The sequence below is a fragment of the Lemur catta genome, chromosome 19 (assembly GCF_020740605.2).
Source record: "Lemur catta isolate mLemCat1 chromosome 19, mLemCat1.pri, whole genome shotgun sequence".
Taxonomy (NCBI): Eukaryota; Metazoa; Chordata; class Mammalia; order Primates; family Lemuridae; genus Lemur; species Lemur catta.
The window spans coordinates 12,924,642-12,947,346 of record NC_059146.1 but is presented as its reverse complement, the minus strand read 5'-3'; the positions used below and the strand labels follow the sequence as shown (position 1 = coordinate 12,947,346).

General features: G+C 37.1%; 1 protein-coding gene across 1 annotated transcript; it reads left to right on the top strand.

Annotated features, from left to right (window-relative positions):
* Positions 1–5,754: 5,754 nt before the first annotated feature.
* On the top strand, positions 5,755–14,786 carry LOC123624548 (transmembrane protease serine 11B-like protein; the record flags this gene model as incomplete). Its single annotated transcript, XM_045532473.1, has 9 exons — positions 5,755–5,875; positions 9,271–9,389; positions 9,489–9,556; positions 10,625–10,785; positions 11,484–11,522; positions 12,002–12,176; positions 12,913–13,172; positions 13,639–13,781; positions 14,625–14,786. Coding segments are annotated over 9 exons (1,248 nt in total), but the record flags the coding sequence as incomplete, so codon positions are not given.
* Between the last annotated feature and the right edge of the window lie 7,919 nt (positions 14,787–22,705).

The window sequence follows — 22,705 nt, the reverse complement described above, 5'->3', positions numbered from 1 at the left end:
GCATGTATAAGTAACTTACGTTAAGCTATGTATTTACTATTTTGTTAGTGTTTGTCTTTCCCATTAGAGTATAAAGTCAATGAAGGCAGAGACTTTATTATATCCACTGTCATGTTCCCACCACTGGGAATAATGTGTAGACCCAGAATGTACATGATAAATACGTATTAAATGAATGAATTAGAGTAAGCATGCTGTAACTCTTTCTTACTCCAAAACCTACCTCCAGCTGTAAATCCATTCCTACAAAAGTATGGACAGAGTCCCAGTGAGAATTTTTAGATGAAGTATGTTTCAGATGAGTAATGCTATAGCAGAATAATTTTTATCCAAAAAGACAACTTAAATATTGCTCCAGTAGAGACAGTTGGTTTCACTGGGAGGAGCACTATGCCATGAAGCAAAGGATAGGACCTGAGTCAGAACACTGATTCACCAGTGTGTGGTGGTATTTCTTGGGTGGACCTCTCAGATGACCAATCCAAGTACTATCTATTGTTTTGTGTTCTAAGTATCCAACTCAAAGAAAATTTTCATGTCTTCTTTAAAACCACAGACCCATAGCTCTCAACACACTTGTTAAACAAGTTTCCTTTTAATTGCTTTCTGCTATTGCACCCAGCCCTTAAAATCCCAACTATCATTGTGGTTAGCACATTTACCTGAGAACCACTGATCAGGACAAAAGGAGTGCAGAAGTTTCCTTTATCGTTATTAACATCAACAGCCGTTGTTATCAGCACAGTATGTATAGGTAAGTGGAGATTTGCTTGCCTAAAATTCTGACATAAATAAAATGAGCACTGTCTCCCCAGTATGACTCCCACCCAAGGATTGCAGTAGAACAATTGAGTTTAGGGGAAAATGTGTAGTTTTTCTACAGTATTTTAGATTTTCTGTATGGAGACAGCTTTGCCAGGAACATGTACCTGTGTCTGGAATCTATAGTTTTATGTTGTGATTTGAGGAGTGCTTCAGAAAGGCGATGTGCAGCTTAACATCCTATGAATGAAAACCAATATGAAAGTATGACTGTTGTAAAGTAGAGAAGAGGTAGCAGAGAAAACGTTTTCTTTTCTCATAAATCAAATAATAAATTGGTAATAGCAGTGATGATTATGACTTTCTTATATTTGTTTAACATCTCTTGCTTTCTATAGTTCTTTCATGAATATTATATTGAATGTCACAGTACCACTGCTTCATAGATGTTCTCTGTAGAGCCATATAGAAATCCATATATTTTTATCTGTTAAATGTTCATGAACCATCATAGTATAATTATGTATAGACATGTGCTATCTATTTATAAAGTATCTAACTAGATAATTATCATATTAAATGAACAGTCATCATTAATGGCAAAATTTTAAGGACATACTTTCAGCTTGCAAGGAGGTTTTATCAAAATTATGAAATATATCAAGATTAACAGAATCTAATATGGAATATTTAATGTTAAGATAACTGTGAAATATAACTGTATACTTTACACAAATATTTCTCTAAAATGTATATCTTAAATCAATAGTTGAGTTCTTTAAGCCACATATATATATTATGTATGTACAGATATTCACATAAAGTGTGATTAGACAGGTCACACTCACTGTGATTGACTATACTAAGGTCATTTATTTGAACTAAAGAATTTATTGTGTGATTTCTTCTTTATTAAAAATGTTATTTTATTCAAAACGCTGATATTTTCTTATTAGCCAAATCTCTGATCTATCAATAAAAGAGTGATCACACATATTTAAAAGAGGAAAAGAAACAGCGTGATTGTTTTGTTTTGTTTTGCCTGTGACATATGCATCACCTTTATGCTGGGTGGATGTTATTTTTTATTTATGAGGCACCTCCTCCCTTTCCTTCATCATTTTGACACTTTTGTGAAGTCCTAACATGAAAGATTTCAAAGGATTACGCCATTGTTTCTAAGAAGTCCTTGTTACCTAGGAAAGGTTCAAGCCCTAATTCCAGGGTTGATGTCTCAGAGTGAGGCATTAATCTGATTCTACAGCAGAGCTTGGAGGGATTTGGAAACATGCTTGATTTTGCAGGTATGTTTGAGAAAACCTTAGTGAATTGTGCTCACATATGGGTGGCTGAATTTTTTTAATGATATTCAAAATAATCTAATAATATTTATGACATTTACTTAAGCCTCACAATGTTATGATTTTGTCTTTATTTTTTATTTCAGCTTATTATAGGGGTACAAAAGTTGAGGTTATGTATATTGCCCATGCTCCCCCCCCCCCCACTCCCGGAGTCAGACCTTCAAGCGTGTCCATCCCCCAGACAGTGCACATTGCACTCCTTATGTATGTATACACCCATTCCCTCTCCGCCCCCCTACATCTGCCCAACACCCAATTGGTGTTATTCCCAAATGTGCACTTAGGTGATGATCAGGGAAACCAATTTGCTGGTGAGAACACGTGGTGCTTATTTTTCCATTCTTGGGATACTTAGTAGAATGGGTTCCAACTCTATCCAGGAGAACACAAGAGATTCTATTTTTTTTTTTTTTTTTTTTTGAGACAGAGTCTCACTTTGTTGCCCGGGCTAGAATGAGTGCCGTGGCGTCAGCCTAGCTCACAGCAACCTCAAACTCCTGGGCTTAAGCGATCCTACTGCCTCAGCCTCCCGAGTAGCTGGGACTACAGGCATGAGCCACCATGCCCGGCTAATTTTTTCTATATATATTTTTAGTTGGCCAGATAATTTATTTCTATTTTTAGTAGAGACGGGGTCTCGCTCAGGCTGGTCTCAAACTCCTGACCTGGAGCGATCCACCCGCCTCGGCCTCCCAGAGGGCTAGGATTACAGGTGTGAGCCACCACGCCCGGCCAAGAGATTCTATATCACTGTTATTTCTTATAGCTGAGTAACACTCCATGCTATACATATACCACATTTTACTAATCCACTCATGTATTGATGGGCATTTGGGTTGTTTCCACATCTTTGCAATTGTGAATTGTGCTGCTTATAAACATTCGGGTGCAGATGTCTTTGTTATAGAATGTCTTTTGTTCTTTTGGGTAGATGCCCAATAATAGGATTGCTGGATCAAATGATAGGTCTACTTCTATCTCCATATTGCTTTCCACAGGGGTTGCACTAGTTTGCAGTCTGGGTGGCTGAATTTTTAACAGCTAAGAGGAAAAAGGAAACAGTAGAAGTAGAAGAAAAAAATTTATCATTTAAATTTGCATTTTATGAATTTCAAATCTTTTCTCAGAATTAATACTATAGGATGAAATGGAAAATAATTCAGAAGAAAGCTATGTTTTAGATCCTTACCAAAGGAGCATTGTGAAGTTCATATCCAGGAGGTTTTTATGGCAAGATATTATTTAAATTCTGTATCTTCTCATAGTAATTCCTTATGTGATTTTCTAGAAGAATGTATAGTATGGGCTACCAGAAATTGGTTAATAGCTGAGTGATTTTTCTGCTTGAAAAGTCCCTCAGTTATTTTAAAGCAGCTATTTAATCTTACATCATGATTTGTAAGATCTTTATGTTATGAGTTAAAGATATCTGCAACCCAGAGAAACATCTGAGCTGTGACAAGAGATAATCAAAATGGAAAGAGGGGACAGGGAATGAAAATAGTAAATTCAATAGAAATTTTAATGAAATAAAATAGGAAATTAAGAAGTCATTACAGTCTTTTGCTTTCAAACCATAGTGTCAAGATTAATTCTAAGACATTTTATTGGATCAAATTTTAATAGACTTAGATTTCTTGTTGTTCTTATAAGAATACAAGTTCTGAAAACAAAGTGTAGAGATAAAACAAAAATTGCCTCAATTTTATACAAATACCTGCTCTGAGTTAAAGCTTTAAAAATAAACCTAGTCAAAGCAAGAAATGAACAAATGTATCCCTAATTAAGGGTTGATAAGGAAAAAAGTAATTAGTAAGAGTTCATGGGATACAGAAAAGTAAAGAAAGGTTGGGTAGTAAAGATTAGAGGATCAAGCAGTGAGCAAAGTGGTTTTGGCAGAGTTGAATGCTTGTGGGTTGAGGTAAGTGCTAATCTGTCACTAAAAGATCAGCAATATTTTAAATTTGACAGCTAAGAAACAAATGCTCATCATTTAAAGGCTTTTGAGAGACATCAAGCAATAAGGCTGTAAAATGCAGAAAGGATATGGAAAAATTGAGATAAATTAGTTGTCATTAGAATGGAAACAAATGTTTGCCTTGGAAAGACAAATACTAATTTTGTGCCCTATTTCATATAATAAAATAAACACTCTGATACACTGATCCAGTTTCACAACCTTGATTAACCTTTGTTTTTAGATAACTCCTAAGTTTACATTTCCAACTGTGGTTCCTCAGTTAACCAAGAGCCTGACATTTAAAATTGTGTACTAGAAATTTAAATATCCCTCAAATTCAAGGTACAAAAATTTACCATTTTTTTTTCTTCAAATGATTTATTCTAGACTTCATGTTACTCTCCCTTTCTTGAGGTAAAATCTTGTGTCATCTTTAACATATTCCAGTCCTTTATCAATATAGTTGTTAATTACCAAATTATGACAAATATTCTACTCTTGTAAATTTTCTTAAATTCTTCACTTTCTTTCCATTCTTGCTACTATCACCAGAATCCCATCACTCCATTGCCACAGAATATAATAGCTTCTTTCCTAATTGGTCCTCCCCATTTTTGTTCTCCCTCCTTTTAACTAGTATCATGCACGCTGCAAGAAGATACATCTTCCTAAGCACTACAAATCCTCATGCTAGTAATTTCCACAGGACAAAGTCAGAACTCTTTTGACTAGCCCTAAAGGCTTTACACAATTTGGATTCCTCTGCTCTGTCTACCCTCCCAGATGTAGCTATCCTTGATCCTCCTTGGTTTTACTCATTCACTTATTCAACAAATATTATCTATAATGCTAGGCAGTGTGTTGTGTCCTGGGTATAAAAAGCAACTAATAATATGGTCCCAGACCACAGCATGCTCACGAATGTTGTGCAGTTCTTTGAGCACTGCACATTGGTCCCTCTACCCAGTCTGTTTTCTCATGCTTCCTTGTCTGGGAAACTGCCACGAATCCTTTTCTCAATTTACATTGAGGCTCTCAATACGCATCTGTTGCCTAAACAAGACACAGTGAAAATACCTGACTTATTGCAGATTCATTACAGCATGCTTTTCTACAAAGATTTCTTTGAACCGCAGTAATAAGCAAACTATAACAGTAAGATAGGTGGACACTGCTCTAACCCAATATAGCACTTCATATTTGTTTGGTTCTTTGCATGTAATAAAGACATAATAAATAACATAGGATCATGATCATACTTTAAAAAATTACTGTGGGCTTAGGCATAAAGAACTTCTGAAACACTTCCCTTCCTTATTTCTCCCTCTGACCTGAAAATATCTTCCTTTTTTGATACTTACTCTATTTCTATCCATTGATCGTGGGAGGGAGCTAGACGCAAGTATAGATAACTTGGCACCAACCATCATACTCCTAAAAATAATTTCATAAAACAGATCCAGAGAGGTTAAATCAACAGTTTAAAGAGAAGCACATGGTTTTGTTTCTTTTTCTCCTTCCCTCTCTTCCTTCCTTCCTTCAAATATCTTTTGCTACTACTATGCCTGAATTGCAAAGCTCCTAGGGATTAACAAGACAAAAGAAATACAGCTTTAAAATGACTATGGTTTTTCTGATATAACCTTCATATTAATATCCTTTATTTGCAGGCCGGTTGTAGCCTCCCCACGCACATCTGTGCCACTGTGGATGGTCGCCCTTATTGTGTTTGGAGTGTTGGCGATCCTTGGAATAACCATTGGTCTCCTGGTTCACTTTCTAGCAGTAGGTTGGTAAAGAATATATTGTATTTATTTCATTGTGTTGTAATCTTTATTTATATTTCTACAAAAGATAAAGAAACAATTGCAAGCGATGAATTATCTCCTTTTAAAATGGCATCAGTCATCCCAAATTGCAGGAATAAGCATTGTTAACATGTGCCAAATGCTGTATTGCAGACACCTTTTTGAATATACACAGGTAAAAGAATGGACATCCATGCAGAGAGAGGAATGCATAGACAATTGATAGGCAGAAAAAGTTATTCTACCAAGATGATCTACATGTGTTATAAAATATTATAATTATTCTACTTGTAAAGAGAAACCAATGACTGTTAAATTTTGACTAGTTGTTTCTTTATAACAAAGACACTAACATAGAAAAATCCCTTTAACACAGATTTTTAAAGACTTTGAAAAAACATAAGGAAAGTTGGAGTCATTTTTTAAAAACTATGTATTTTAATTTTAGACTGTATCATTTATACTCTACTGTGAAAGACAAGAAAATTAACATATTTATACTCTCATTTTCCTCCCACCCTTCCCAGCAGTTTGTTAGCAATATTATTATTACACTGTCAATGTTTATAACATTTTATTTTGATTTGGAATAAAAATGACTACTGTTGTTTAGTTTTGAATATATATTTAGATAGGGGATCTGCTTGTCGTCAATCCTTCCTCTATGGCATTGCCATGCCTGAGTGTTGCTTTTTTTTCCTCCAAAGCTAGATAGGCTGACAGTTATTCGGAACTTTTTATGAAAAATGCAGCCCTCCCTCACTACCCCTATTTCTCATTTCTCAGAGCAACCACTTTTACCTCGTTAAGTTGATTCTTAATATCGCTGTATCATAATTTTTCAGTTATTGGCATTATCTATTCACTTTCTGCTGTTGAAGAATGAAGACTTCATACGTAATCATACCCTGGCTATGTGGCAGGCATTTTGAGATTTACCTTCAGTTTCCATAATATTGTTGTTGTCTCCTCTCCCATTATCATTGTCTTTGTGGGTCAACTTCTTTGAAACCCCAAACCAAACACTTTCCTTGTCATTTTATGGGGATTTGGGGAAGAAATGTATCTAGATGCATTTACTAAATTCATCATCTTTAACTGAACATTCTTGACTCCAGGTTGGCTATATATCTTCTTGAAGTCATTCTTTTAAGGTTTTTAGATGCTGGAATTCCTAAGATTTTATATGCATAAAAATGTATAAGCAAAAAAAGTTATTTGTTTACATTATCTTTTCCTCAGAAATTTGTAAGCTTTCTCCCCTTTCTTTTGTCCATTTAGTGTTGTCAAAGAAAAGATCCTGACCATTTCCCATTTGTAAATATAAATGTGAACTATTTTTTTTTTTGCCTAAATAGTCATTAGATATTTTATCCTTTGGATTCAGCAAGACCAGTCTTTCTTGGTATTGTGTTTATCCTTCAGTTTTTCTTAGAACACAATGGGCCCTTTTAAGCTACAGATTCAAATTCATTTGTTTAGTTCATTTTTTTAGAAGCACCAGTTATGCATTTGTTAACCCCCTTTGCCTCTCATGTTGTTCATTCTCTCAATAATTTTTTATTTTGTATTTTATTTTTACTTATTTTCCTGAAGCCTACCGTCCATGTCACAAGATTTTTAGTCTATATCTGTTGTTTCCAATGTGGCTTTCAGCTTTGATAGTCTTATTTTCCTCTTCCATTTCTTTACTGAATTCTGCAGCTTTCTTTTCTTCTTGAGTGAACTGTTGTTTATTATTGAGCTCTTTTGCCTACCACATCTTTGAGACTGTGGGAACTAGCTGTTAAAACTCTTCCTCTGTTATCTTATAATTCCTCTTCTGGTTTTTGTTTATATTCTTTCCTTTTTTTTGGCTTTTTTCCCTCCAAGATCTATATATAAGTTCCCTGCTGCGTCCTTTGTAATTATTATTTACTCTTTGTGATTTGAGCCAAATGTTTTCTAAAGCATACTGTAAGAAGTGGGCCTGGGAGTGGGTTGTAGGCTGAGGGAGATTTTTTTTTTTTTACATGACACATACTAATTGTGCATATTTGTAAGGTCAACTGTGATATTTAGATACATTTATATAATGTGTAATGATCAAATCAGGGTAATTAGCATATGCAGCACCTCAAACATTCATCATTTTTGTGTGTGTGTGTGTATTGGGAACATTCAAAATATTCTCTTCTAGATATTTGAAAATACACAATAAATTATTTTTAACTACACTAACCCTACAGTGCCAAAAAACACAAGAACTTATTCCTCCTATCTAGCTATAATTTTGTGTCTGTTAACAAGACTTTTCCTATCCACCCACCCAGCTATAATTTTCAGCCTCTAGTAGTCACTATTTTACTCTCTACATTGATATAATCAGCTATTTTAGCTTACACATATGAGTGAGAACATGTGGTATTTATCTCTCTGTGTCTGGCTTATTTTACCTAACATAGTGTTCTTGAGGCTTATCCATGCTGCTGAAAATGACAGGATTTCATTTTTTTAATGACAGAAGAGGATCCCATTGTGTATATATGCCATATTTTCTTTATCCATTCATCTACTGACGGACACTTAGGTTGATGCCATATCTCGACTATTGTGAATAATGCTTCAATAAACATGGGAGTGGAGATTTTCTTTGACATACTGATTTCTTATTCTTTGGAGATACACACACACACACACACACACACACACGGACACACATACAGTAGTGGGATTTCTGGACTCCATGGTAGTTTTATTTTCAACTTTTTGAGGAACTTCCATAATGTTTTCCATAGGGGCTATATTAATTTACATTCCTATGAACAGTTTCTAAGAGTTCCCTTTTCTCCACATATTTGCCAGAATTTGTTAGTCTTTTCGATAATTGCCATTCTAACTGGGGTGAGATGATATCTCACTGTGATTTTGATATGCATTTTCTTGATAATTAGTGGTGTTGAGCATTTTTTCATATACTTGTTGGCCATTTGTATGTTCTCTTTTGAAAGATGTCTATTCAGATCAATTGCCTATTTTTACGTGGAAATATTTGGAGTTTTTTTTTCTGTTGAATTTAATTCCTTGTATATTCCATATATTAATCCCCTGTCAGATGAATAGTTTGCAAATATTTTCTCCCATTCTGCAGATTTTCTATTCACTCTGATAATATGTTTATATATATTCAATTATTGGTCCTATAAACAATATCTACAATGCCTAGATTATCTAATCAACTGTATCATAAAAATTCACAAGGATTTATCAATATCTAATACAAGCACAATATGTACTAGTTGGTATTTCTCTGTAAGCTATATTTGTATTTGAAGTATTTGTATTTGAAGATTTTATTGAATTTAAATAATTCTTGGATCTTTTTTCTATCTGAAAGAAAACAGGACCTACTACTACCAAGGTAGCTTTAATGTGCTGGACATCCCATATAATAGAAATTATGAAAGGGAAACATCACCAGAAAATAACTATCTTAGCAAAATTCTTGAGACTAGGGTAAGTTAGTATTTTTCTCTATTTGTTTCATTGTTAATTCTCTAAAATATAAAAATATTATTGGAATTGGATGTTTTAATCTATGTTCTCTTTTAACAGATGGATGATGCATTTCAAAGTTCTAGCATTTACAGACAATATATCAATTCTCAAGTCATCACACTGGTGTAAGTAACGAACATGAACTGTTAGAAAAGAGATCAACCCATCATACATAACCGTTATACTTCAAGTTTCTATGTAAAAAGTGTTTATTAATATGTTACAGTCATTAGCCAATAATCTACTAATATCCAGCATTATCATAGTATCAGACTAATTGTTCCATATAAAACCAAAGGAAAAATTGAGTCTATCTAGTTGAGTTCATTATGTACTGAGAATGCATTAATCTTCAAATTACAGATGACTCATCCTTCTGGTTTTCTAAGTATTATTTATGTGCAGAAAACATTAGATGGTTTGACGATCTAACATTTTTATTTAGCAGTAGCATAAATATAGACCCTATTTTTTCCTGTCTTTCTGCTTTTAAGTCAGCCATTGTGGAACTGCCCCTAGAATTCTTATTAGATATAGGGTAGAAGAGAGCATATCACCAAGTAAATCCAGGCTTTGAGACCAAGGAAAACCTTCTAGTCACCATAACAAGAAGTAAGATAGATGTGCTGTGTTCCCTGTGTGTGGGTTTGGAGTAGCATGGAATGGCAGAGGGAGACCTAGAATAAGAGTTAGACGAATGACTCATCCTTCCTATGAATATCTCCAGATAATATAAATATCTTATTGCTTCTGCTTCATTTATTATAATCATTTGTATACATGTCTTATCTCTCTTAAAAGTCTGGAAATTCCTTGAAGATAGGAACTGTGTCTTAGTCACCCTTGCATCACCTTCCCCAGTTGCTTGTCTATAGCAGTTGCCCAACAAATGATTGAGGAATGCATGAAATGAAAGATCTGAGTTCTTAGTTGATACCTTTACCCTGTGCCTCAGGCTTTTCCTGTTTTTTTCATATTTGTAGAACTACTTGTCCTCTAAATTGAATAATATAGCTGCATGCGTGCTATCACCAGGTCAAAGTAGGCAGATGGATGACTCTACGCTTAACCTAAAGTGAAGGTACTGCACAAACCTGTAAAAGACCAGAAGAAGCTAAGATATAAAAAAAATCAGGGAATGAGGAAGGAAATGCTATTTTTTGCAACATATGAAAACTTTATGTTGTTTCCAGTCCTGAGAACAACAGTGTGACAGCACAGATATGGCTGGTATTCAAGGCTCCCAGATCAACGAAGGAGAATACAAGAAGAAGAATTGAAAGCATTTTACGGCAGATGCTGGGGAACCACTCAGGGTCCTTGACGACAGATCCTAATTCTCTGAGACTTGTGGGTAAGCTATGTATTATATGGGAACAGTGATACATTCATTATTTTATCCCTAACACCAGGCACAAAACTGATCTTCAATATTTTTAAAAATGAATAAGTCATTGTTTTACATCAGAGCAATTATTTGTTTTCTTCATTAAAAACACATTCACACCCCAATGATAACACACCTTATAGTTGTTTCTGGGAGGAGGGAGCGGCTGCTCATTCCAAAAGCAGGTATCGATACTATAAACAGTCTTTATAAGTAATGATGTATCTTGCTATTCTTTTCATGGTCTCCTATAAATTTCAAAAAACAGCACTGGAGCCATCAGTATAAGACAGATCACCCTTTAAAAGTTATTTTTGTATACTGACAAAAATTAGGTTCACTTGTGGGGCCTACTTCTTCTAAGGAAAGAGACTCTCAGTTTTCCACTTTATATAATGTCGAATACAATTCCAATTAAATAAAAAAGTCATCTTTCACATGGAACTATTAATATGAAGATAGTACTTCTATATCATACATTCACATATGGTAAAAGAACAACTTCAATAAACCAACATTTCTCTCCTTTCTATTGACACTCGATCTTGAAATTCCAAATTATTTCTGGACCCTTCTGCCCTGCTCAACCTAGTATCTTACTCCATTACCCCAGGTCAGTAGTGCTAGGTTTTAAGTTTACTATGTATTTTTTTGTTCTATTTCAGAAATCAGTAAGGTTGATGCTGAAAAAATTATCAACAGCCGTAAGTTCCCAAACTTTTAAATTAAATGTATTAGATGATCTAAAGCATAAATAGTCATGATTTGTTAACGATTGGCAAGGCATAGTTATAAGTGATTTATATATAATAATTCATTTAATCCTAATAACAATCCTAGACATAGGTATCATACATTATGATCCTATTTTAGAGATAGGGAAACTGAAGCACAAAGAAGTGAAATAATTGCCCCAAATTCAAATTTAGGGAGTCTGGTTACAGAGTCCATGGACTTAACTATGACTTTGTCTACACATTCTCCAAGTGCTGAAGTGTCTTGGAGATACTATGCTGGGTGTGCGGGAGATACAGGGGAGGCTACAGGTTCCATTTTGTACTTATCAGTGCAAGATATTGTTAGATATAACCGTACAAGGACAACTCAGTCTATTCTTTGCTGTGTAATAAAATAAGCATCATCTTACTACTTTCCATGGAGCAAAACTGATGCTTCCTAACAGGCTGTGGGAGACGAGCAAGGATGTCAGCTACATATGATAGAATCAGGGGAGGCTCCACTGCTCAGGAAGGAGAATGGCCATGGCAAGCGAGTCTCAAAAAGAATGGGAAACACTACTGTGGGGCATCCCTGATCAGCGAAAGATACCTGGTGACTGCAGCTCACTGCTTTCAAAAGTAAGTTCATCATGTTGCCCGAGGTTAGGGAGACCAAGGGCCCTGGGATGCACCTGTTATCCCTGTTTATTAGTAGGACTCCTTTCATTCTCAAAAGTATCCTGGTTTAGAAGATGAACTATATGTTAAGCCTATCTAAGACATTCCTACCTTACTGGTAAAAATGGGAGGAGTCTTTCATTCCTGACACTACAGTTTTTCCCTTACATGATTCTTATCTCTCCTCAATTCATACTCCAGAAATCCTAAACTATTTGTAGTTGTTGAAATACATCATCCTGTTTCGTACCTCCTTTCCTCTCTGCACACGTCTGTCCCTCTCTCCTCATCTTTGAGGCAAAATGACTCAGCCCTAAATGCTACTTTCCCTAAGAAACCTTTCATTCTCTTAAGCACATAGATTTAAGTCCCTCTGTTTCATGTTCCCACTGATTATATACACCACCATTTAACCGATTATTATAACTACCTGTGTTTATACTCAGCTTTCATTAGATTTAAGCTTCTTGAAAGTGTGGCCTATTTATTTTCATTTCTATATCCCCATTGCCTTACGTAGTATATGTCATAGGGAATCAAAAAAGAATTTTAAAATGAATTAAAATATCAGATTGTATCATTGCTAATGGACTATATAGCAAGGAGATATTCACGTCATAAAAAGAGTACAGTAAATGCAGAATGTATTTCTATTGTCTTGAAATAAATACAAAATACATGATTTATGTTTCTGTAGGACAAAAGATCCAAAAAACTATACTGTCAGCTTTGGCACTAAAGTAACTCCCCCCTATATGCAACATTATGTTCAACAAATTATTATTCATGAAGACTACATCCAGGGTGAAAAACATGACGATATCGCAATTATACTGCTCACTGAAAAAGTTTCATTTAAGAAAGATGTACACCGAGTTTGTCTTCCTGAAGCTACACAGATTTTTCCACCAGGTGAAGGAGTAGTTGTTACAGGATGGGGAGCACTTTCATATGATGGTAAGTCCAGTGAAAACTTAACATACCTTGTAAAGTACAAAAGCAACAAGAAAACTTAGCCATCTAGGTATAGAGTCAAAGGCATCGTTGACCTCCAGATGCCCAGGACTCCCAGGCAATCTGTCAGGGAATGGTGCATATGGAGTTATGACTTTGCAAATTGCCTTGGTTTCAAACATTCCAAGGAGATGGGTTTGGTTGTAGAATCTCCCTAACCTGGAAAACCTAATTGAGAAATCTCTGATCCAAAGATATAAGAAGAGAGATAAGGACAGAAAGGTAAGATTAGAAAGATATTTCAAATTATAACTTTGAACATTTCTTTTTCATCTGTTCAAGTAAGGGAACTGAGTGAGCTTTTTCATGCTAAAATCAGCAGTCAAATACAGGTCTTATGTGCAGAGAAAGCAAAGTTTCCATCCTTCTCTGTTTCAGCTCTTTTGCTGAAAATGTTTACTTCCTTTAGGTGAATACCCAGTGTTGCTTCAGAAAGCACCTGTGAAGATTATTGATACAAATACTTGTAATGCTCAAGAAGCCTATTATGGTATGGTGCAGGACACAATGCTATGTGCCGGGTACATGGAAGGAAATATTGACGCCTGCCAGGTAATTCTGGACATTATTTATACTGATCACATAGTATACAATTAACTGCTATTATTATATTTTATGAAAATCATCAATATGAAGACAATTCCACGCTTCAGTTAATTTGTCCTTTGACAATCCATTCAAAGTCTCTCTCCACTTTGGCACCAAAGTAATTTTTCCCTACATGTAATATGTGTTTTTAAGCATTTAACAAACACTTACGTTGGACTTACTCTGAGTCAAGCATTGTTCTAAGTCCTTTACAAATATTAATTCATTTAATTCTCAGTACAACCTCATGATGTTGGTACTACCATTGTTCTCATTTCATAGATGAGGAAATTGAGGCAGAGGAAAGTAACTGGCACATCACACACCTAGGAACTGGCAGAATTGGCATACAAATCCAGGCTGTCTAGCATCACAGTCTGGACTCTTAACTCTATTTCAATAAACGAACAGTCTCAGAAAATTTTCAATCACTTTTAGCCCATTCTGAATTCCTCTCACCTTCTTACCTCCTCATGGACAGAGTTCTGGCTACTTTTCTTAGATACAAAGCTCTGAACTCCAAGTATATTCATATCATATGTCTCCCAAAGCTTTTTCATAAAACTAGAGCTTGTAGCTTTGGGATCATGACTTCACATTTCAGGTAAACCCACAGAGTCTCAGGGAATGTATTCTGGTTAGTCACAGTTGAGGTTAAGGGTGAGTGAAGGATTTACACCATACACCTTCCTGTGGTCTCTGTGAAGCACTCATCACTTACAAACTTCAGTCGGGCTTATCATTTAGTGTAAGTAAAGTATCTAAGAAGAAATTCTCATAAAGACAAATATTCTTTGTTTTATTTAGGGTGATTCTGGAGGACCACTAGTTCATCCCAATTCTCGAAATATCTGGTATCTTGCTGGAGTAGTAAGCTGGGGACATGACTGTGGTAAAATCAATAAGCCGGGGGTCTATGTGCGAGTGACTGCCTACCGCAACTGGATTGCCTCCAAGACTGGTATCTAAGAGAAAAGCATCCTGTAGCAACTATCGTAGGTCATTTTTGCCCATCATCCCTAAACCTTATTTAATGTGCATTTGAAATTAGTATGTACAATGGCTGTTCTGAAAGAAATGTAGTTCTGAGGGAATATTCGCAAACTTTTATGGTAAGCCAACTCAAGCAGACAAAACAAGAAATCTCGTTTTTGGTCCAGAAAAGCCTAATAAAAAGTGTTCCCATCAGAAATACAGTATTATAATACCTTTTGTCTTCTATTTCACTAACTCACCTCATGGCTTAATGATATGAGTTACTCACTACAGCATGAACTCTTGGTTTTTGTCATTCAGACTTTCTAGAATTATAAAAGTATATCCTTGCTCACGGCAAATCATCAGACAGCACTGTGGGAGACTGGAAGCAACACACCTTATGAGGTTAGGTTGGAACATGTTCTATCTACCTTCATGCCACAGCTTTTGTGGAAGGGGATGTGGTTGTGACCTAAATCTGGTCAGAATGTTACAATCTCTTACTTGTACTGGGGTCTTGATCAATTTCTGCAATCACAGTGAAAAAACTTTACCATCAGCAAAACTAGGCAAAAACAACCCATTTTAGACTTACAGGGACCAGGTACAGTAATTCTTCAGTGTTGACATAGGTTTCCGTGGAAATTCCTTATTTGTAACATATTTTGAAAAAGTAGTTATGAACCATGAAAATGTGTAATGTATTTTAATTAAAACAAATTTAAAAGCAGACTGTCTTTGTTCAATGACAAATTCTTTTTCTCTTTTTCTTTGTAAGAGTTAGTAGTTGGAACTTTTTCATCTGTCATTTCACTATTCTGATTTGGTTGGCATCCCTTGCTAAAGAGTTGGTATTCTCTTTTGGAGTTGTCCTTTCACTGTGATTCTTCATGCTTCCAGAATTCTTTGGCTGATTCCTTCTCATCTGGAGAAGCTGTTCACTCTTTTGGATTTTCTTTTATTTAGATAATGACACACCCAGTTTAATCTCTGAGTCAATAGGTGGTGCTCGTGGTGAGAATCAACCACACCCTGTATGATTGAGTCAGTAATTGAAGTAATGGGTGTGCAAATCGACTTCCCTGTCAGTAGGTGGCGCTTTTTGGAAGGAACAAGTAGCAATGTTGTTTTTGGGTCCTGTGACCGGCTCTAGTTCCTCAGGAGAAGCACTCTAATGCCCCTGGTGGTGGGTGGGGCCCTGGAACTTCCAGGTGAGTCCTTATTCTCCACGACAGCAGAGACTGGTGGGGGAGTGAGGCTGGGCAGGCCTGTGTTGGGTTAGCCTGTCCTAGAGCTACACAAATGCTGGCAAGGTATATGCACGGTCAAAGGCCTACTTCTCACCTCTTGCCAAAGCTGCCAGGGAAGGGCTGAAGTCGCCCCGACTCAACCAGAAAGTCTGAGTGTGGAGATGGGGCTGTCTGAGACTGACAGTCTGGCAGTCTGGAGCAGGCCTTGCTCCCTTCCACCCTCTCCTATTCTCCTCTTTCTCCCAGGTCTCTGCCAGCAGGCAGGATCACAAGCCAGCTGAGCTCCCCTACAACTGTGATGCAGACTGGGAGGTTCCCTGCCCAGGTTCCTGGCCTGAGCTGGGAGCCGGCACTCCCATAAGAGGAGGGGTGACCCACAAGCACACCACAGCTAGGACCCACATTACACTCTCCCCCCTGATCTGCCCTTGTGGGCACCAACACCTCCCGAGACTAATTCACAGATATCTCCTCTGTGTCCTGGGGCAACACTATCGAGACCTGGGGGTATGGGTTCTGGCCCACGGCCCATCCCCAGGGCCCTGGACATCAATCCCTGACCATGCCAGGGAGAAGCATGCCGGCCCTGAGCCACCCATGGGGTGCCCAAGCTGGTTCAATGTCCTTCTGCCTTGGGGCATGCTTTGCTCTGATGGGGCCACCAGACAAGCAGCACCAGGGAGGGCTGGAGGGCAGGGAGCTCACAGCCGGAGCTCCCCTCAGTCTGCTGCAGGACTCCCAAACAAGAGGCCTGAGCCCCGCTCCCTGTGGAAGCCTCTGTTTGGTGGCTCAATTGTCCTCTCTGCAGCTGCGGGTGGGGGAGAGGAAGGGGAGAAAAAGTGTCTGGGTGGAGCTGGGCGCGGTGGCTCACGCCTGTAATCCCAGCACTCTGGGAGGCCGAGGCGGGTGGATCGCTCGAGGTCAGGAGTTCGAGACCAGCCTGAGCAAGAGCGAGACCCCATCTCTACTAAAAATAGAAATTATATGGACAGCTAAAAATATATATAGAAAAAATTAGCCAGGCATGGTGGTGCATGCCTGTAGTCCCAGCTACTCGGGAGGCTGAGGCAGGAGGATCGCTTGAGCCCAGGAGTTTGAGGTTGCTGTGAGCTAGGCTGACGCCATGGCACTAACTCTAGCCTGGGCAACAGAGTGAGACTCTGTCTCAAAAAAAAAAAAAAAATATATATATATATATATAAAATCTGAATTTGTGACATATGTCCTCTTAGGAAAAGCTACTCTTCCGGCAAAGAAGGGGACTTGGACCCTCAGCATCCTCTGAAGAAAGTATTTGTGAAGGCTGAAGATGGGTCCCACCATTCTTACCCATGTTCTGCTGGCCATTTATTCTATTTTTTGTCCCTGTTTTTCTTTCCCCAACATTCTTATGTGGGTAGTAGCTATTTCATGAAACTATGTAATTTCTGTTATAAATGAGCCTGTTCAGATTGTAAGCCTCACAGTTTCAAAGGGATAGTTGATTTTTTATAGCAGTAAGTAGCCTCTTAGTATTTTCCTACAGCTAAAAATCTAAATGTTTTTCTATTAATACTCTATTGATAAAACAGGTTGGGAGGGTCGTCTCATCACTTTTAATAGTTTCTGGTATGGGTGGCAGGCTGGAAGCAAAGGGCACCAGTGCTCTAGCATAGGAGAGTAGGTGTAGGGAGCTCAATCAGGCTATTGAGGGACCTCCTGCACCTGGGAATCTGGAATAGTAAGAGCTTTGCTACTTTCTCTGGAGGCAGCTGTTATCCTGAAATGAGATTGAGGGATTTATTACAAATGAGTTTCATGAGGTCTGTGGATTTGAGAGTGCTCATCCCTGCAATAAACTCTTTCTCTGCACTCATGCAGCCAGCCTGTTATGCTAGCTTTGCCAAGTTCAGATCCTCAATCCTAGATTTTCTATAGTAGTTGTTCTCACTTGTGTTTTTAGTATCTCTTTGTACTGTTCAAAAATTATTGAGAACTCCAAAGAATTTTTGTTTCAGTAGGTTATATCTGTTATAGTACCATATTAAAAATTAAAACTAAAAAATATTTAAAGTAGTTAATGAATTTAAAATAATAATAAACTCATTACTTGTTAACATAAATAGAATTTCTATTTAAAAATAACTATTTTTCCAAAACAAAAAAAATGGCATTGTTTTACAGTTTTGTTAATGTCTTTAGTGTCTGGCTTAATAGAAGATGGCTGGATTCTCATATCTGCTTATTCATTCAATCTGTTGTTTTGGTTGAAGTATTAATATGAAGAAAATATGGTTTTACACAGGTTAATAATTGAAAAGGGAAGAGCATACTAATGGCATTTTCAGATATTTGTAGATTTTCTCCTTTGAAAACACACCAGAATGCAACAAGCGGTAGTTTCTTCTAATCTGGAATTTAACCATATCAATAAACTTCATGTGCTCTATTATATTAAAATCCATTAGTATATCTTACATTTTGAATTGATCTTTTACCCATGCATGATTTCATAACAGCATTTATCTGTCATTTTGGAAATGTTGATTCACTGAGTTAAGCAGATATTCCAAATGTTGATACCTTTCATTATATAAAAATCACATTCATTAATATTAAGACTGATCACATCATAAAAGTATTTTAAGTATCAGGGGGCTGTCATATTCACAGGGGCCCATAGAAGTTTACTATAGTGCTAATTTTCATAATAAATCTTGAATTTTATTATTAGCAATAAGTTCTGTTAGTTGTTTTCCTTGTGACAGATTTACTTTATTCATTTTCAAGAAAATATCTGCCAAGTACTGATTCTAAATAACCATAGTTTGTTAGTCGTTCTTTTCAAATAAAATGTTGTTCCATGGCAAAAATGACAAGCTCAGCTTGCAAATCATAAAATTGCTTAAGTGCTTTTACTTAAGACTGCCATTTTTAATTCAAATATGCAGCAACAGTGCTTCTATGGGAAGTAGCATTCCTAGGGTATCAGGCAGGTAAGCGGGGAGGAGGGGATGGGTAAATCTGCACCTAATGGATGCGGTGCCTACTATCTGGGGCATGGGCACACTTGTTGGGCAGTGCAAAGGCAATTTATGGAACCAACCCATTTGTGCCCTCGTAATACTCTGAAACAAAAAATAAAAAAAATACAAGGCCAGCCGCAGTGGCTCACGCCTGTAATCCTAGCACTCTGGGAGGCCGAGTCGGGAGGATCGCTTGAGGTCAGGAGTTCGAGACCAGCCTGAGCAAGAGCAAGACACTGTCTCTACTAAAAATAGAAAGAAATTAGCTAGACAACTAAAAATATATGGAAAAAAATTAGCCGGGCATGGTGGCACATGCCTGTAGTCCCAGCTACTTGGGAGGCTGAGGCAGTAGGATCGCTTGAGCCCAGGAGTTTGAGGTTGCTGTGAGCCAAGCTGATGCCACAGCACTCTAGCCCAGGCAAGAGTGAGACTCTGTCTCAAAAAAAAAAAAAAATACAAAAACACTAGTGGACAAAGCAAAGCAGGAAAAATTTGGGAAGTGTGCTTTCTGTAATTATTCTAAGGTGAGATCAAATCAAGATGAAATAGCTGGCCTGGGATGGTGTAGGAAGGCACACTAGAATAGTGCTTTGAAGTGTAGGCATTGCAAGCACAGAAAAACAAATATCGCGTGTTCTCACTTATGTGTGAGAGCTGAAAGAATGGATCTCGTGAAGATAGAGAGTAGATTGGTGGTTACCAGAGGCTAGGAAGAGGGGAGGTAAAGAGAGCTTGATTTAATGGGTATAAATATACACTTTGGTAGAAAAAATTAAAAAACAATTCTTTTGCCATTAAAAAAACACAGAAAGAAAAAGCATGGGCACTGGAGTCATCAGATCTGCATTAGAATTCTGTTCCCGACATTCCCAAGCTGTGTGAACTTAAGCAAGTTTCTTAAATGCCACAAGTCCCATGTCCTTCTCTGCAAAGTAGGAATCATAATATTAATACTTACTACCGATGCTTGCATATAAACACAATGAATGCAAAGCATTTCACATAGTGCCAAGTACATAGTAAATTTTTTAAAAAAGGTGATTATTACATAAGCTAGGCCTTGATGGGAAGAGCGAATTTGAACAGGCAGAGTTGGGAAAAGGCTGGCATTTCAGATGAGGCGTATACCAGGCTTGAACAAAGGGATGAGCATGGCACAGGTGGGAGTACTAGGAAGCAAATGCACATGGAAGGGAGGAGGGATAAGGTTGGGCATATGGGATGGATCTAAACGAGTAGTTCCCAGCTTTGAGCCATGGGGCAAGCAGGGGATGTGGAGTTATCACAAGGAATCATCAAATCCGTTAGTGCCCCAAACAATGCCTTCAACTGAATATATATTAATATTACCTGCCACTTCTGAATATGAACACATGCTGCAATTCATGAAACACAAACTTACTTAAACGAGATAATGAATTAATAGATATTTTAACTTTTATCAGTGGATGCTGTTCTTCAGGTCTTAACTGGAATCTTACATTTTCAGAGAGGTTCTCTGTGGTTCTGCTGCCTAATATAGTCCCCATGTCCTTTTCACGCTTTAGTCCCTTATTCTGTTCCAATTTGCTTCATAGCATGAAAAGCAACCTGACGTTCTATTATGTATTTGGTTACTCCCTGTCTCTTCTTTTTGAATGGAAGCTATTATGAAGACAAGGGTTTTGCTGTATTCACTATCATCACTCTGGCCATTAGACCAGTGCTTACACATGGAGGGCTTCAGGAAATATTTGCTGAAAAGATAAAGAGAGTCACAAAATGCTAGTTTCAAATGCACACTACAAGGCAAATTAATTGATTATGTTATATGCAGCCATTTCCATCTTCTCAGTGAATAATTCAAATTAAAATAGCATTAGAAGATTCTTGACTTCCTCTTTATAGTCATCATTGGCTCTTTGCCTGAAATGACACTTGATATTAATAAATGAGATGCCACAGAAGAATTGGGCCAACTACAATAAGACACAAAAGAGGAAAATTAAAGGCTTTATCCTAACAGGCTGCAGCTTAAACGTGAAAGAGAATTGCTTTGAGATATAAGTACATAACATAGCTCTTCCCTTCAGCGCTCAAATGATAAAGACATTAATCAAAGCTTCCTCTAACCCCAAACAAGTTAAACCTCTAGCATGTTATTTAAGATTAGGTAATGTGTGTTGTCACTTGGATGCCTGCTCATCTACTACCAATTCTTTTGCAACTTGTACAACCTCAAGACAAAGAACATATGTCATGAGATTACCTAAATGTGCAATAGAAACAAAAATCTGTTCTAATATGTTAATCAATCAGATCATCAAAGGATATATTTAGCATTTGATAAACATTAATATGACCCCAAATACTCAATATATAGTATTATATCAGAAGACATCTGAATTTTTACTATCACTGTCATGTTATTTGAGCCTTTATCATGTTTATTAGGTTCCCTGCCCTTTTACTCTGACATCTGCAGACCCAAATCCATTAGATTGCTACTGATTGTAGGCGAAGAGTTGATAGCTCCACTAAAATAATTTATGCATCTAAACTTCCCTTTCCCAAAAGTTTGATAAGGTTGTTTTCACTTTATTTTCTGCCTGTGAGAGGAGTGGCCATGCTAAGTTCTTTTCTTCTCCCAAATTTGGCTGTAATTCTTTAAACATAGTACATTAGCAAATTTGCTCTGGATATCTGATAAAGAATGCATAGTATGCATGAATATAAATCCCAGTAGTAAGCAAACAAATAATTGCACATAGAATAACCTGTTTATCTGTGTACTCTCCTGTTGCTACATCAGAGTTATTTCTGACATGTCTATCGATCACTAAAAAATCCTAAGCTCCACCTCTTGCAAATCAAGTATATTTTCAGTGCTAGTGGCTTGAATAGTTGCATGTGGAACTCACTTCCACCCACCATACCATCTGTTACGTACAAAGTGCAGAAGTTGGAGTCAGGAAGTTTGTCACGGTTCTCCAAGTGGGACAACCTCCTCTACTTTCTCGGAGTCCAGTAAATGTGGTTCTCTCTTCTGTTCCTCTTTTGTCCCTCAATCAATTAACTATATGTGAACCCCAGAAGATCCCTTGCTACAATTTGAAACTGTTGTTAATCCTTTTAAATAAGATGAATATGATTTGACTCTAGGAGGAGAGGCTAATGGTAGCAGATCTTAGGATGGCAAACTGTCTGGATTTTCTAGAAAACAGAGCAAAAATCCCCACTTACTTTATGCGGTATGCAATTCTAGGGAAGAAGGACTGAGGGAAAGGGGACAACACAGCAGGAAGTGAAAAAGCAGAACTGAAACATGACACTAAGGAAGTAAAGTAAAATAGTTTAAATCAGAGTGACATATCCTGTTCTTCTTGTCCCCTCATGTCTGGGATGTGTTTCCCCAATTACTATGTGATTCATGAGTCATGGTCCTCTCTTTGCTTCCTTGAATCACAGATAGTCTTTGGGCAAATGCTCTGGTATCAGTTCTCATACTGACAAAGGACATTTTCTTTTTTTTGCAGAGTTAAATCCTCCGTGCCTTTGATGCTTGCTTCTTTACTTACCACTTTCATGAGTTTCTTTTTCAGCTGAGGGCTCAGCCCATTTGGTTATCAGAGACTGTGTCTTGCAACTTAATCCCGCTGTCTAAATTATTTAT